At 43.3% G+C, this 15,547-nt stretch overlaps 1 protein-coding gene across 4 annotated transcripts in view; it reads left to right on the top strand.

The window, feature by feature from the left end:
• The window catches only part of tle5 (TLE family member 5, transcriptional modulator), a 37,102-nt gene that overhangs the window by 7,485 nt on the left and 14,070 nt on the right, over nucleotides 1-15,547 (top strand). For all 4 annotated transcript variants that reach the window (XM_027290005.1, XM_019274364.2, XM_010736814.3 and 1 more), the window contains exons 2-3: nucleotides 9,965-10,053; nucleotides 13,779-13,842. In XM_027290005.1, the coding sequence (XP_027145806.1) occupies nucleotides 9,965-10,053; nucleotides 13,779-13,842 (153 nt within the window). The remainder of the gene's footprint in view (nucleotides 1-9,964; nucleotides 10,054-13,778; nucleotides 13,843-15,547) is intronic.

Raw genomic sequence — 15,547 nt, 5'->3', positions numbered from 1 at the left:
ATAAAATATGCTATAAAGAACTGTGCTTTTGTTTAAATTGATATTTTTGGACAGAAACAAGAAATCAAGGGTTAAGAATACAAAATATGCTTGCATTTGAACTTGCCATGCATTGTTAAAATTAAAAATATTTGATTTAACATCTAGGTTTTTCCGCTGAAAAAAAATAAATTAAATAAGATTCACTAGCTGAATTGTATCTGTACCTCTTTGTCTGCTCGGGCCGCTTTGCCTTACATAAAGTACCGCAGCAAATTCACCGGGAAGAACATGAATATAAATAAAAACAGATGTCAACTGAGTCGTACCATGTTTTTGGTTTTGCTCAAGTCTGCAGGAGCTATGTGGATTCACCGATGTGTGTGTGTGCGTGTATTTCTGCGACGCATATGGACGTGTGTGCTGATTTGTGTGAGCGTGGCAGCCCATGCATGCACTGAAGGATGCTGTACGTGAAGAGAAAAAAGTAGAATGGTAATGAGTTTGTGCTTGTGCATTTACATGCACGTTCACATGCACACACACACACAGTCGAGAGCTCATCGGGTGGTGTGTGTGTGTGTGTTTTTGTGTGGGAGTGGAAGTGGGGGGGTGGTGTGGAGTGGAGCGGCTGCATCAGTATTCAGCAGTGGCTCCCTGTGAGGAGTGTGTGGGAGGTGGGAAGGAGGGAGGGAGGGATGGTGGTGGTGGTGGTGGGCGGGGCAGCCCTTCCTCAGAGCAGAACAGTGCGATGGGCTGGAACAAAGCGGCACGACGGGGGGCTGCTTGATTGGCCCGGCCCAGCCAGGGCCCCAAGACCTGCCAAAACTCAAAGCACTGCACCAGTTCAGACAAGAGAATTAGCTGCTCTATTTGCGTGCCTAACAGCAATAACGCCCGGACTGGAACAATATGCCACCTCATCTCCACAGAGATCTCATTCACACACCATGCGGATTCACACCAAGGCAATGAAAACCTCCCTCGTTCATTCTGTTTGTCCAGGAGGGGGGGATTTGGTGAGGACAGACGTCCCCTAAGAGACAGGACTGTTTTTTAAGCTGCGTTGTATTCATGTTGGCAGGTATTGTCACCACCCTGCTGTGGGGTCAGCGCCTCGCTAGTCATGAGTGCAACCAGTCCCATCCTTATTAAACATACTTGATATTTGCAACAGGACTATTCTATTGTGTCACACAGACTAATGAAATTTTGTTAGTGTTAAGCAGGTAAGACTAAAAATGGAGCCTGGTAAAAACCACTTGGTGGCTGCACTGGTGTGGGACTCTTACCACATGTATCAGCGAGAACACATAATGTATCCTGGAAGTCCAGATTGGAAAGTTACTGTTTTGTCAGATGATCTTGTATTTTTCTGGCTGGGCTGTTCAGCATCAGTGTTGACACAAACAGAAGAGTCTGATGCTAAAGACTTGAAATAAATTAAAAGTTTCTTCGATGTATTGCCCAACCATGTCTTATAGTTGTTCCAAATTGCCAAACTTGTAGGAGGGAGGTCATTGAGAGGGGTGAGACAGGTTCATATAGGGATAACTGCACACACTTTGAGACTTTATTTTTTTATCAAGGCATTCATAAAGATGCACCTGTTTGTACATGCTTAAAACGACAGAGGTAGTTGTGTCAGAAGTAAAACAAAAAAGAATATCAGTTCAAATCCTGTGTGCTTTCTCTTCTGTGCACTGCTGGCCATTTGCTGCTTGAAGTTGCCTGAAAGTGTCTGAACCATCTGACAAGCACTTAGGTTGAAGTAAACTGAAGCCTTAACGCACAGTGAGCTCACTGGCAATGCACCGGTGTGCATGAGGAGGGGGCAAAGATGCTTAAATTTTGTTATAATGTAGCATGATATAAAGCTTATGTTGGGACTCATTAGTCGCTAAACAAAATGAAATGTCTTGGAGTCAAGGGGGAAAATTTAGCTCTACCTTTTTAAACATATAATGAGCACACATCAGACCTTTACTCCCGGTTCCTCACTGGAGCAGATGAAGCAGGAGTTCCCTGGTGTCGGCAACATGCCGGCACTTCAGCTTTGCTTTCATTGTCCACTTATTTGTTGTGAACTTTGGGACTAATCTTCCTTTTCTCCCTCCCCGTCTTCCCTCCTTTTGCTCGCTGTTGTAAGTAATAACCTTGGTTTTTACAAGCAGGCATCAATCATCTGTACAACCGTACTGGGTGTAATCTTAAAGCCCCCCTTCTGCGAGGCTGGCTTTAATCTCAGCCATGGTCTCCAAACCCACAGCCCTGTCGGCCTCACCACTTTCCCCGCTCTTGACAAATTGCCCATTTCCCTTGGCTTTGCAATCTCTGCACTATTTTCCTGTGTGTGTGTGTGTGTTTTTGTGCACGTGTGTTGTGTTTTAGTATGCCTGTCCCCACCTTGTGTCTGCTATGTTGGCGTATATGCCTGTGTGTGGGTGTGGGTGAAGCGTACTACATTTTTGTGTATCTGCGCACATTGCAGGGCAGTTTGCTTTAAGTGTGTGTGTGTGTGTGTGTGTGTGTGTGTGTGTGTGTGTGTGTGTGTGTGTGTGTGTGTGTGTGTGTGTGTGTGTGTGTGTGTGTACGTACTGTGCGCTTGGGTCAAGATAGTTCTGGAGAGTATGGAGGGAGGCCGAGCCATGCCAAGCCTATGTTAGCAAGGGCACTTCACTCGAAGTGATAAAAGTGGAATAATCCCCTTTAAAGCGTCTTAACGAGGTCAAATCTGTTGGGCTGCAAGGGGGTTGGTGTGTGTTTATGTGTGTGTGTCTGTGTGTTGTGGGGATAACGCTGCAGAAATGGGGGTAAGCTTTGGCTTGGTTCGTGAGAGATAATAATCAAAATCAAATTCCTGGCCCAAACAGGATTAGGCTCTCCCCGCGCTCTAAAGCCCCTGTCCAGAGCGGCTGAAGACACAATCCTATTCCTCAGCTTCGTCTCTCTCTCTCTTACACACACACACACACACACACACTAAACACACACACTGAGCAGCTAACATAGTGAGGCTCGCTTAGCCCAGACAGCGTTGGCTGGGGGTGAGCTTGGATGCGGGCCAGTTAGCTGTGTCCTTCTCTCAGATCACTGGGCACATACGCTTTAGTCCAAACACTAATCTGGGATATTTAGATGGAATTGTTTGGTTGGAGCTATTCTTAGATGGAGGATGTGATCTTGTTTGGTGCTGGTGTATTAGCAAAAGGCTTAAGCCCTAAAAGTCTGGCTCAGTGAATCATGTCATGAGTTTTGCCTACATGTTAAACACATACCTCACGTGTTGTGTTGAGTGTACACAGCAGGACATAATTATCCTCTTCAATAGGGTGAATCTAGAAACTTATATTTTAGAGGAAATGGGCCCAGAAAATGGGAGCGTTGACAGCTCCCATTGCAGAGTTGTGTTGAATTACTCCTAATGTATCACAATAATGCATCACATCTAAACACCACTCTCAGCACTTTTTTTTTTTTTCACAAAGGCATTTTTCTAAATCACGCACGTACTGACTCACATCTAGGCTTTAATTTAGACCCCTACAATTTCTAATCTTTTCACCAAACTCAACTGACAGGCGCAAATGATTATTCTGCTTTCAACAGGAACTTTACTTTCCCTTCTGTTATCTTTTTGAATAATAAAAAATGTATCCGTGTCTACCGCCGCACTCAAACTAAGCAACGGGAGTCTGTGATGGACAGCGGAGGTGGCTGGCTCAAATGGCATCCTTGGGACTGTTGCTATGGAGCAAAAAGACAGCCTGCCGTCGAGAAATAGGCCAACTGCTCGTCAGTGTAGATCTTCTGCATTCATTTAAAAGTGGGAGTGAGATAACATCCAGTCATTAGTGAGTGATTACAATGCCAAGGCTCCATCCCTACCCCCAACACACACACACACGTACGCGTACCGCACGCAAACACACTCCAACTGAGATGTAAACAGTCAGGCAGTGCTCCAGGAAATACAATCCCCCTACTGCCGCTACCCTCAGGCAGGATTTATACTGTGGATGATGTTTTCCAATGTATCCTGCTGTTATTGTGTGTGTGTGTGCCTGTGTGCATTGTGTATGTGCTCTGCCTGTGTGTCTAAATACTCCACTGCATATATGTACTGTATTCATGTATTGTCGGTGTGTATAATCACTGTAGTGTGGCCTGTGTGTGTGTGAAACCAAGCGCCCTCCCCTGTAATCTCCATCGCTTCCCACCGTCTCTATGGAGCAGAAACAGCCTTAGCCTGATTCTTATTTAAAATAGACATTATGGTTCACAGTAGATTTCACATGGATTGGACCAGATGATGAGGCCAGGAAGGGTGGGTGTGCGGGGAGTGACGATGAGTGGGATTTGGATTTGTGGGTGGGTGGGGGTGGGGCAGCAATTTCCTGAAACGATGAATCCCATTTATTCGCTGAAGACTGTCTCAATTGCCTCACCAGCGCACAAAGCTTTTTAATGCTTTAATTACGTCTCAAAGGAGCAGGGCAGAATCAAATTAGAGATTGTCCTACATTTAGGTGCTGTGCATGTGCGTGTGTGTGTGCTATGCAAATTTTGCATGTGAGGGAGTGTGTGTGTGTGTGTGTGTGTGTGTGTGTGGGCGCTGTTGTCTCCTTGTGTATGATTCATGGCAGGGAATATTTGTTCCTCTGGCAGCCAAGCATCATGCATAGAGGCTTATCACACCCCACACACAGATGCACACACGCAAAATCTGTCGCTCACACACACCTATTCAGTGCTGAGGCTCTCTGTTTTGCACACATATCTTACTCTGTCACATTCACACTGTCTAGGCTATTTCTCCGTAACACAAACGGAAACGTGCACGCATGCGCGCACACACACACACACACACACACACACACACACACACACACACACTCTCACGTACACGTGTTAGCCTAGCCGCTGTCTTGCACAAACACATTTTCACTCACAGCGTGTAGGTACCTTTTTTTGTCACAGCAGATGGCATGTGTCACAATATTACGGCAGTATTTCATTAACATTATGGGCATCCATCTGTTGTGGGCTCTCAGGCCCCCATAGAGCACCTTGTTTTGGTCAGTGACAGAGAGAGAGAGATAATAAACATTGTTAGCTGTGTATATTGCATGGAGTGGGGAAAAACCTGCATTGTCTGGTTGTGCGGTGGCAAAAGTATCAGGGCAGCGCGGTGAGAGCCGTCCTTGAAACTCCTCTAATTTGCTGGATGTTTTTATCCAGGGTTTAGGCTTTTTCGCGATGGCCTTGATTTGAAAATTACTGGCACATTTTAACATTTTACATCATTAAACAAACCAAAACATTTCATAAGACTTGTTCCACGAGTTGTGTGTGTTCCACATTAGACAAGATTTCATGGTGCATGTTTCCTGGGTGCCGGGATTTCATATTTGATGTGGTCTAACAAACCCATGGCTTAAATTGTCCCGTTTCCCTTCCAGACATGTTTGCAGCATCACAAGCTGCTTTCAAATTGTTGCCAGCCATCAGCCGAATATGGTAACATTTGATCTGGGGTCAGTTAATACATCCTTTTTAGCTGCAGAGTTCTGATCTATGTTAGAAATCTGTGAAACATTTCAAGTAGAAGGTGAAGTGTGACAGTTATCCTCCCCAGGCAGCCAGATGTTGACCACTCAACCACTTTTTCAAGACTGATTGCCGCTGTTGGCAACGATTCCCGCATTAAAAAATCCCACGTGTCCATTGCCCTTAGTGTAGAATCGCCTGCATGAATGTGAATGTGCCTGTCACAATGATTTACTCCAGAATGGAAGTGCAGAGTAAAACTGAAGCGTAGAGAAAGACCAAATGACAACTGATGAGCATTAATAATCCACGAGACAGAACTACCAACACCAAATAAGCGTAACCGTAGAAAACGACATTTAGAAACATCATCAAAGGTTTGGAGTCAAAAAGGGGCGATGAGCAGGAGGCGAACAATGGGCAACATGTCTGTGAAAATAAATAAATGGAACAATTCATGCTCCTGAAGAAACAAGTGTACTGTATTCTCAAACAAAAGATGACTTTAAATTTTTTATTTGTTCACTGCATCTCCATATCAAACATGTAGACAGCTCTGATGACACATTCCTGGTTAGGCTGGCAAAGTTAAATATAATTTGAAATGTAATTCACGCCACTAACATGTTACTATGCAAATTTTACAAAATCTAAATAACATTTAACTTACGTGTACAGTCTATATTTCTAACATTACAAAAACGTTTTTCAACCATTCTGTCTGTCACCTTAGCCAACCAAAAGCTGATGGCCACAAGCCCTGCTTAATAGTTTCTACAATTCCTTCCAGCTCTAATGATGCATATTAAGATCACAACAATCTTTAAGACAGAATTGTTGATTACGAGTCCCCACTGTTATGATGACCAGTGATCCGATCTAATTTAAATTTGATCTGTTAAAGAGTTTTTTGGCCATGTTCGTGCCACGACATGGCAGTTTTTTTTTTTTTTATTCAAATTTATCTCAACAACTTTTTGACTGACTGCCATTAAATTTGGTTCAGACACTCATGTTGCCCTTGGGATGACTGATGATTTTATCTCCTGACATTTCAGTTGTGCCACCATCATGTCAAAATATCTATTAATCCGTTACTTTAGTTTGTGACCTGCAGAACTAATGAGATTCCCATCAGAAACAGAATGAGAATCAGAAATACTTTAATAATCCCAGGGGGAAATTATTTAAGCCCTAGCTGGACTGTGTTAAGTACCAATTAGCTGTTGTTAGCATACTAACACACATAGTAAACTATACCAGCTAAACAGCGACGTGCTATACAAGTATGGTAACATGCTGATGTTAGCTGAAGGACCACAGTACCTGAAGTATATCCTCTCAGAGCTGACGACACATCCAAAATTACTTAAATATTGAACCTGACCTACACAGAGTTGAGGAAGTTACTCGGATAAAGTTATAAAACTAAGCCAAAAAACTCCTAAAATGTCCCTCCTGGCCTTATGTTTGTTTGGTGTTATGATGTTGTTGCTCTCCTTTTCCTGTTTTCTTTTCCCTTGTCTTTGCTTTCTTCTGTCTGTCTTTTCTGTCTCCCTCTATATTCCCCTGTGGAACCGAATGCCCTACCTGGGGCTGTTGACTGAGCGAAACTTTGGTATTTTAAACGTTTGCGTACCACGCTACACAGAGAGGAAATCAGATCTAGGGCAACAGCTCTACCCTCAGGCACAAGGGCTAACCTGTAGGCACACACACACACACTCACACAAACAAGCAGTGTTCAGAAACCGTGCCAGTGCAGGGAACAGTTATTGCAGTGTGAGTTGCATGGCTGCCTGTAGCTAAGTGCCTTGTGTTGACACAGGCTCTGTATGGCACAGACCCATATAGCCGAGCTGTTGTTTGCCGAGTTTGGTCCATGCCATACTGGCTGGAGAGATAATGGGAAAAGGTTATTCTGCTTTACAGTCTGAGCCTCTGTCTCTGAGCAGCGGCTTGGTTTGTGTGGATTGGGGGTTTCTGTGTGTGGCGGCAGCAGCATGATAATGTCAGCACTTCTCATGACATTTGAAAGTGTAATGGCTTGGGTCACTTTGCTCTTCACTGTTTTGCAGGACAGTGCTGTTTTTTGGGGGGTTTTTTTTGTTTTTTTTGAATGACCTAACCACATCTTTCCAACCCCAACCCTTTTAAGTATGTCCTTTTTGAAGGTGTTAACAGTTTTTGTGTCCATAATCTAAAATATTTAACTAACTTCCAAACTGATATGATAGCACATGGGAGGTTGTATTAGGAATTCATCCCCGACACGTAACCATCTGAAAACACTGCCTACTGAGCTACAAAGAAAAAAAAAAAGTCAGCCTTTGAAGCTAGGAGGTCTGTTCTTACAACCTGAAGCAGCCCTGTTGCTTAACATATTCTCAGGCCACGGTTCTGTGAATACAAGGTAGCTTATTTTGTAGTTAAACATGAAGCTGAGCGTCTTGCCATTGGGAGCAGGCTGCAAAGCGTCAGGTCATTCCCAACAGCAGCAAGCTAGCTTCCCGTAAGTGCTGCAATCACATTTCTGATGGTTTTTTATGTCTGCTCAATCGTAGTGGAAAAATGTCGAACCCACCCCCCCCAACCTGACCATTATGCGGCCTGCTGAGAAATAATGAGATTTTGTCCCTATTTGGGTTTGATGCTTGCTGTGCTCTAACACACAACCAGGCCATCCACCGCTGCCTGGGGAATGTAGCGTGGACAGAATTACAATAAGGGCTAATAGCAACATCCAGGCTAGGCGAAAGAACGATGATGTAGCTTGCTATATGAGGCCCAAACACAGTTTTATCCAAAGTGCCTTTCAGTGAACATTTATAGTATGGTAGGCCATATTATGAAATGAACCACAAACCCTGACTAGGTTAGTGCTCGGTTACACAATCTATGGGGTAAGACCATATGTTGGCTTTTTTGCTGCCGGAATTTAGCAACTTCCCATAACACGAACCTTCGAGTAATCTAGTAAAGCTTTGGTGTTTGGTGCTTTCTGTGTTTTCACTGCATTCAATGGTAAGTTAAATTGTAACATGTGTGTGAAATGATGAATCAACAGTGGGACTAATATCACAAGCAAATGTTGGATAACAAAAGTTGATATTGTTACTTTTCTTTAACATTTAAGATGATTCAATCCCACAAGTTGATAAAAAAATCATTTTATAAAGATAGTTTTTTTTTTTTAAATCAATAGTCAATAAAATGTTACAAAACCGGGAAAATTGCTCTCCACACTTTCCCATAGTCCAGGATAATGTTTTCAGATGTGTTGTTTTGTTGAACCAACAGTCCAAAACCCAAAGATACTCTGTTTCAACCCACTCCATTACGCACATTGTAGGCATTTATTTTTCCTTTCATTTTGTTCCAACTTTTCTTTTCATTTTTTTGAGTTTGGCTGTCGGTAATATCCAAATTTGTACAACAAACCAGGCGTTGTGTTTGTTGTAGTCCTCCTTCTTGTGAAACTTGAATTTAGCTGGTTGTCCTGAGCAGTGTTGTCCATAAATCTTGTGGCAATAATTGTATCAGTGTATTGTGATAGAAGATTTTAATCACATCACCTCTACTCCACAATGATTTGAACATGCTGCCAAAGAGAAAGATGACGTCGGTGAAAGAATTTAAGAGACTTTTTATTTGGAGCTCAATCTTTTCAACACCCTGAAGTCTCAACACAGTCTCAACTCAGTTCTTTATAATAATATTTATAAATGTGTGTTGCCGCTATTATTTATACTGGCAAGATTTATTCTAGCTTGAGTAAGTAGGTTTATGTATTGTCACCCAAATTGAATGTTGGAATAACCATAAGTGCTGAAATAATAACACACATTAGACTGTAAGTTGGACTCAGTCATGTGTCATCAATCAATAGGCTGTTATGGCTCACAACACATGCTATTTTTCTTATTGGCCACGGGTAATAACTCCTTAAGGTTGCTTCAGCACTGTAAAGAAGCTGCCGGTACCAGACCAAGGACAGAAAGCGTCTGGGTTATGTCTATAGAAGGTTAAATAGGGGTGTGTCGATATCCATTTATGGCTAATTGTGGCTGTGTGTGGTTTAGGCTCAGGGGCAGGCGCATAATTTCTCAGTGATTGAGATCCATAACAGAACAGTGCACAGGTTTAAAAATCTGGCAGAAACAATGTTTCTGCTTTTGTGAATGCCGATTTAGTCTCCACAAAGTTTTATGCATTTGGCCCCTCGTGTGTGGAAACATTACTTGGCAAACAGTTTCGTAATGTCGTACCAGTTGGACTGCATCAAATTGAAAACTGCTTGATTTCATGTTTTTGATTAGTTCTCTCCCTCTGCTCTCTTTCTCTGTGGTTTGCCCCTCCTTATCTGTCTTACTCTTTGGGTTTTTTTCCACACGTTTTCTTACCCCGTCTTCTCTTGTGCTTTTCTCTTTGCCAGGCTTCATCGCAGCAGCTGAAATTCACAACCTCTGACTCCTGTGACAGGATCAAGGATGAGTTCCAGTTCCTCCAAGCACAATACCACAGGTGCAAACACATGCACACAAACACACACTACAATAAAAGGTAGCAATCCCCAGCCTGATAATTGCAGCTCTTTGTAATAAGGAGTATATCCCCAGGCTGTACATGTATCACTTAGTGTTTTTCTTTATTGAACACATTTGTAATGGTAGCTACAATGTTAAACTGTAGAACTGAGCTGCAATATGGCTGCAAGACTTATATTTTGGACAAAATGGGTTTTGATGTGAATGTATGGCCCTTTTTTCCCCCACCTAATATTACATCCAAGTTGTCACATGTTACCCTTGGAAACTAGCCCACTTTTTATATGACAGGTCTTTGAATTTCCTGTGAACTTGCCTGGAACTAAATATATCATTTGGCATTAATTAGACAGGCAATGTTCAGTTGGTGCACTTCCAATTAATACGCTCCTTTTAGATACTAAGCTAATGGCTGCAACTTTTTGGTCAGTGCACAGCAGCACAGATGAACGTGCATCCAAAATGGGGAAATTGTCCATAGACAAGCACAGAATTCAACTTATTTGAAGAATAAAGTTCATAATAATAAATTAATAATGCCTGAATCTTTAAATGGAGCAGTTTATTCAAGGCTTTTAAACTCAACACAACTAAATATCTTATGTAACAGTCTCTATTTTCCTAAAATGAAGTGTGTTAGATCCAAAAGACTTTAATATTACTTACAATTGTTTGGAAATTATTGGGAAATCAGAATTATTTGGAATCAGAAAAGCATAGCTTAGACTTGGGGGACGTGTCTGTAATCAGCTCTGATAAAATAAAGATGTCTGCCTTTCTTCCGCTATCCCTCAATTCCACCACCACATTGCTCACTGAGGAAACATCCTTTATTGACTCATACCTAAATCAATCTCGTTTACCCTAGGCTATTGATCTCGCTTTACTGCTTAAATACCGCTACAGTGCCAGAAGTCTGAGGCACATCCAAAGTGCCTGGTTCGACCTCATCTGATCTGTTTGATAGCAGTTATAAAGAGGGGGGACGCCACGGGGTCTGCATCTCAGCGAGAGATCCTCTCTTTGTGAGAGTGGAGTCTTTGAAGCCCGCCTTCCTTCCTGAGGAGGTTGGTTTGTTCCTCTGTACCTGTTCTCCCAGAACCTTCCAGAGGCCTGCCTCTGCCGGTTTCAGACACAGACGAAGGCAGATGAAAGCCTGGCAAATTGTGTGCAGAATCCCTTCTCTGGTCGGATCGCTCTTGTTTGCGGAGGACTCTGAAGCAGCAATAACACCCTGCGTGTCTTTTTCCTCGCCTTTGGTTTTTGTAATTCCCTCAACGGTGAGCAGCACCGTTTAACCCTCTTCAGAGAGCCAGGGCGCAGTTGAAAGAATACCGTTTTTGTCTGAGCGTACAGAACATGCATACAGTGCCTATTGACTCAGGAGGGGGGCTGGGAAGTGGTGGGGGGCTCGGGATCCACAGACGAGGCTTTGTAGCACTCTGCTGCTGTGCTGTGCCTGTCTGTTGCTGAAGCCTTTAAAAGGCAAATGTACCGCAGGCGTTCCCCTGGGTATAGTAGCAAGCATTGTAGCTGTCGCTGTCTTCCTCTCTCTACCCCCCCGCACCTCCACTTCTCCCACCTCTTCTCCCCTCCCCTCGTTCACATGCATAAATAGATCAGGGAATACATAAATCAAAATAAAGATGACAGCAGGAGCGATTTAGAGACGGAAGAATCGGCAATAAAACTCCATCAAAGTGTCGTTTGAGAGCAGCGGTGCAGGCCTGGGGGCTGCTGAGCACCAATCAGAGGAGGCACAAAGCCAATCCCAGGTAGGCTGGCAGCAGGGAGGCCTGTCGTCATGACAACCCACCACACAGCCTACGCATGTACACAGGGATAGCAGGAAGGCTTTTATGTAGGAGGGAAGGGGAGCGTTTTGGATAAGTGGAGGCTGCTCATGCACACACAGGAATAGGTGGCAGACTAAACCTGCCCATCACCCCCAACAAAGAAACATCAACCCATCCCCCCCATGGCTGTTGATCAGGTTGGATATCTGTTGCGTGCCTTGGCATATGCAACCATGATCATCCTGCGTCTCTGTTTATGTACAGCAGAAGACATCCGCACCTTAATAATGGCTTCTGTCTGTCAACTTTATATCTTTAACATAAAATGGTGTTTTTGCTTTCCAGCGAGGTCCTTCCAGTAATTCAGATTCTTGATGCATGAAGCATGAGGTGTATCTTAGGAAACATCGCTCATGCCTCAGAGGGGATATTGCTTACATTCCATTATTGCCAAGTAATCTCTAGCCAGTGTGGTGCAGAAACGTCACAGCAATAACATCTTAAAAACAATGATGTCACCGCTTTAAAAAAAAAAAAGGATTTTGCCTCGCAAAATAAATACAGCATGATTTGAGACGGTTACACTTTTTTTAATAAATATGTCAAGCATTCGTTTCTAAACTGGTCAGCATGGTGGCACTGTCACTAGATCTTCCTGTGATGTGAATGTTTGCCTTCTTTAGCTTGACAATGAACTGGCAACCTCAAAGGTGTTCCCTCTCTTTTGTCCATTCCATGCTGAATTATATTCCCTTTACCCTGTGGTGATTATAAAAAAAGATGGATTTCAGTCTGCGCAGAAGAACAAAGGAGATAAAGTAAAAACCTGCAATTATATCACGTCAAAAAACACCAACTCAGCCTGGAGCTTAATGTATGTATGTTTCAGTACCATAATGTCCATCAGAAACAAAGACTTTGAAGTCAAACAAGAATGAACACCCAGCCAAAACTGAAGTTCAAGTTAATGCTGCAGCTGCTGCGATAATTATAGAAGAAGCGCAATACTGTGTGTACGAGTAAGCTCACATTATTGGCCGTGTTACACACTGTGTTCAGTGTCCCAGTTAAGACAGCGGTGAAGATTCCGACAGCGCTCGCTGTAATCGAGCTGTCATTCGTGCAGACAGCTGAAAAGAACATCCCAGCATAAATACACAGACACCATCAAACAGGATTCAGACTTATCCTAAATCTGAAACTATCCACCGTGTGCCTGCGCATATCTTTATTTGATCTGAGTCTTATCCAGTTCTCACATCGGATGATGCCTTCTGAGGCTGGCACGTTGTAACTGGCTGCTTCAATCAAAGGCATCGAGGGGAATTCTTTTCCCTTTTTTCCCCCCCTCTGTCTTTTTCATTTGGCGATGAGGGTGACTTGTTGACGCGTCCTCCTTTGTCCTGTCGCCTCGTGTGACATCAGCACTGACATGATTACAGCTAATGGCTGTCGCAGGGACTGGGTCGCAGGAAACGCTCCAACACTATATTTAGACTTTGTGCTCCTCTGCCTCGTGTCTGATTTAGAAAGCAGACATTTTGACTAGACACATCTCTGGAGGTCAGAATGAGTTTGACCTCCTCCTGTCAATTGACACCTTGTCAAGCTCGGGAAGGGGGGGGGGGGCACCACTGACTTGGTAAAATGAGGATGATGATGCAGGTATCATCATGGTAATGATGATGATAAAGATTGTAATGGTGCTCGAGATGATGACAATGGAGGTGAAGGCAGTGATGAGGGTTGAAGTGATGATGAAAGCGATGACAGTGCCATTGGTGAAAGTGGAGGTAACGATGATGAAGGGGACAGAAGTCACCTGGTGTCAGCACTTTAGAAGGAAGACTGTCGAGTTGACTAACAAGGTCTGACTCAGTGCTCTCTCTTCTCCCTCTCTCCGCAGTTTGAAGCTTGAGTGTGACAAGTTGGCCAGTGAGAAGTCAGAGATGCAGCGCCATTATATCATGGTGAGTGTGTGTGTGTGTTGTGCACCAGAGATGATGGTTTGTCTATCTTTTAATATTATTTTTTCCGCTGTGTGTTTGACCAATGTAATATTTGGAGTAGGTATGACTTACTGTTGTTCACATGTATTTGTTCTTTCTGTGTATCTCCATCACCTTCCTTTGCAGTGCAGTTGTTCTCTCATGTCTCTTTTGTTGCTGCTCATTTCAAAATTTCTCTCTTATGTGTTTGCAAAAATTGTACACACGAACATTGCTGAGCTTTGATTCACTAAGTAGAAAAAGGGGTGCATTTATATCTCAGTTCTTTTGTTTAGAAGACTACATGACCTCAACTCTGTTGTTACTGACATTACGCCCCTAAACAATTTCCTTAATTGACGATTAACTCTAGATAAATGCTGCATTGTGATCTAGCAACCTGACTGAGACCGTCCACCCAAGAAAAAGGACAGTCAGTTTATCAAAATGCTCTAAAACAATTTTTGTCTGCGTTCAGTCACAAAACCCTCTAGCGATAGAGGGTTTGTCCATCAGGAGTATAGAAGGAAGTCGGGTGATGTTATTACAGAGCCACAAAGTCCACAGAGGGAAGATTTTGACTGTCAGGAGGAAACGAATAGCAGTCTCCTGTGGCAATGTTGGTTTCTTTTAACCATGACCACAATCGTTCCCTGCCCTTAACCATCATTTTTGTGCTCAAACCAAACCCTCAACAACAGCGCTGTAGGATCATAAAACAGAATAATTTTTTTTCCCCGACAGCGTTTAGAAACAGTTTTGGAAGGCACTCCAAAGTGCTGTCATCCCATTGAAAGGGACGTCACATCAGAGGATTCCTCTGGCGTAGTTACAAATGATGTATTTTGCAATTTGGTTCGAGGGACTCTTTGGCAAAACCTTTTTCCATTCCATCAACATAGCAAGAGAAACTATAATGTGATAATCGTCACGTAAAAATCGATTTTTGGATTGTGTGAGTCGATTCAGAGTTGTTTATTTTATGTGAATCGCACAGCCGAAGCTACAAGTGAAATAAACTGGAATTGTCCTTGATTGTCCACTTCCATTGTGTTTCTGGAGGAGCTATATGTGCGATTTTTCTCTCACCAACCCCCATCATTTCCTCTCTTTCCCCCCCCACCTCTCTCCCAGTCTCTCCACACATACACATTCACATTCACACGCACACACAGATGTGCTCGCCAACTCTCTGCTCCACCTCGGGGCTAATCTCATTGTTGCTGGCCGTGGCTGTGTAGCCGTCTGATGTTTTGCCTCTAATTGATCCTCTGACTGGCTTTAATCTCATCTAATCTGTGCCGCCGCACTGCTCTCTCCACCATCAGCCAGCCAGGAGGCACACACACACATATGCACACACTCACATACACTTCCCCCCCACCCGTTTATTTCAGGCAGGCGTGAGTGCTTACAATCACACACACACAAACACACACACACACACGCAGGCATTGTCAGCCTGATAGCAGCCGCACACACACATAAACACACGTATTATGACAGAAAGAACAATCATACAAACAGATGTAATAAAAAAAAAATCTGACATTGTTCAGAAATTATCTAAGTTAGTTGCTGTAAATAATCCACTTTAATTATGTTCCCCAACTATCAAAGTTTACGTGATTTCTTTGATGGTTGGGTAAATGACCGGCAGGATGCGTGGTAGCTTACGGGCTGATAT

Source organism: Larimichthys crocea, chromosome XVII (assembly GCF_000972845.2).
Source record: "Larimichthys crocea isolate SSNF chromosome XVII, L_crocea_2.0, whole genome shotgun sequence".
Taxonomy (NCBI): Eukaryota; Metazoa; Chordata; class Actinopteri; family Sciaenidae; genus Larimichthys; species Larimichthys crocea.
Note: the sequence above shows the minus strand (reverse complement) of the source record. Positions and strands in the feature narration are given on the sequence as shown.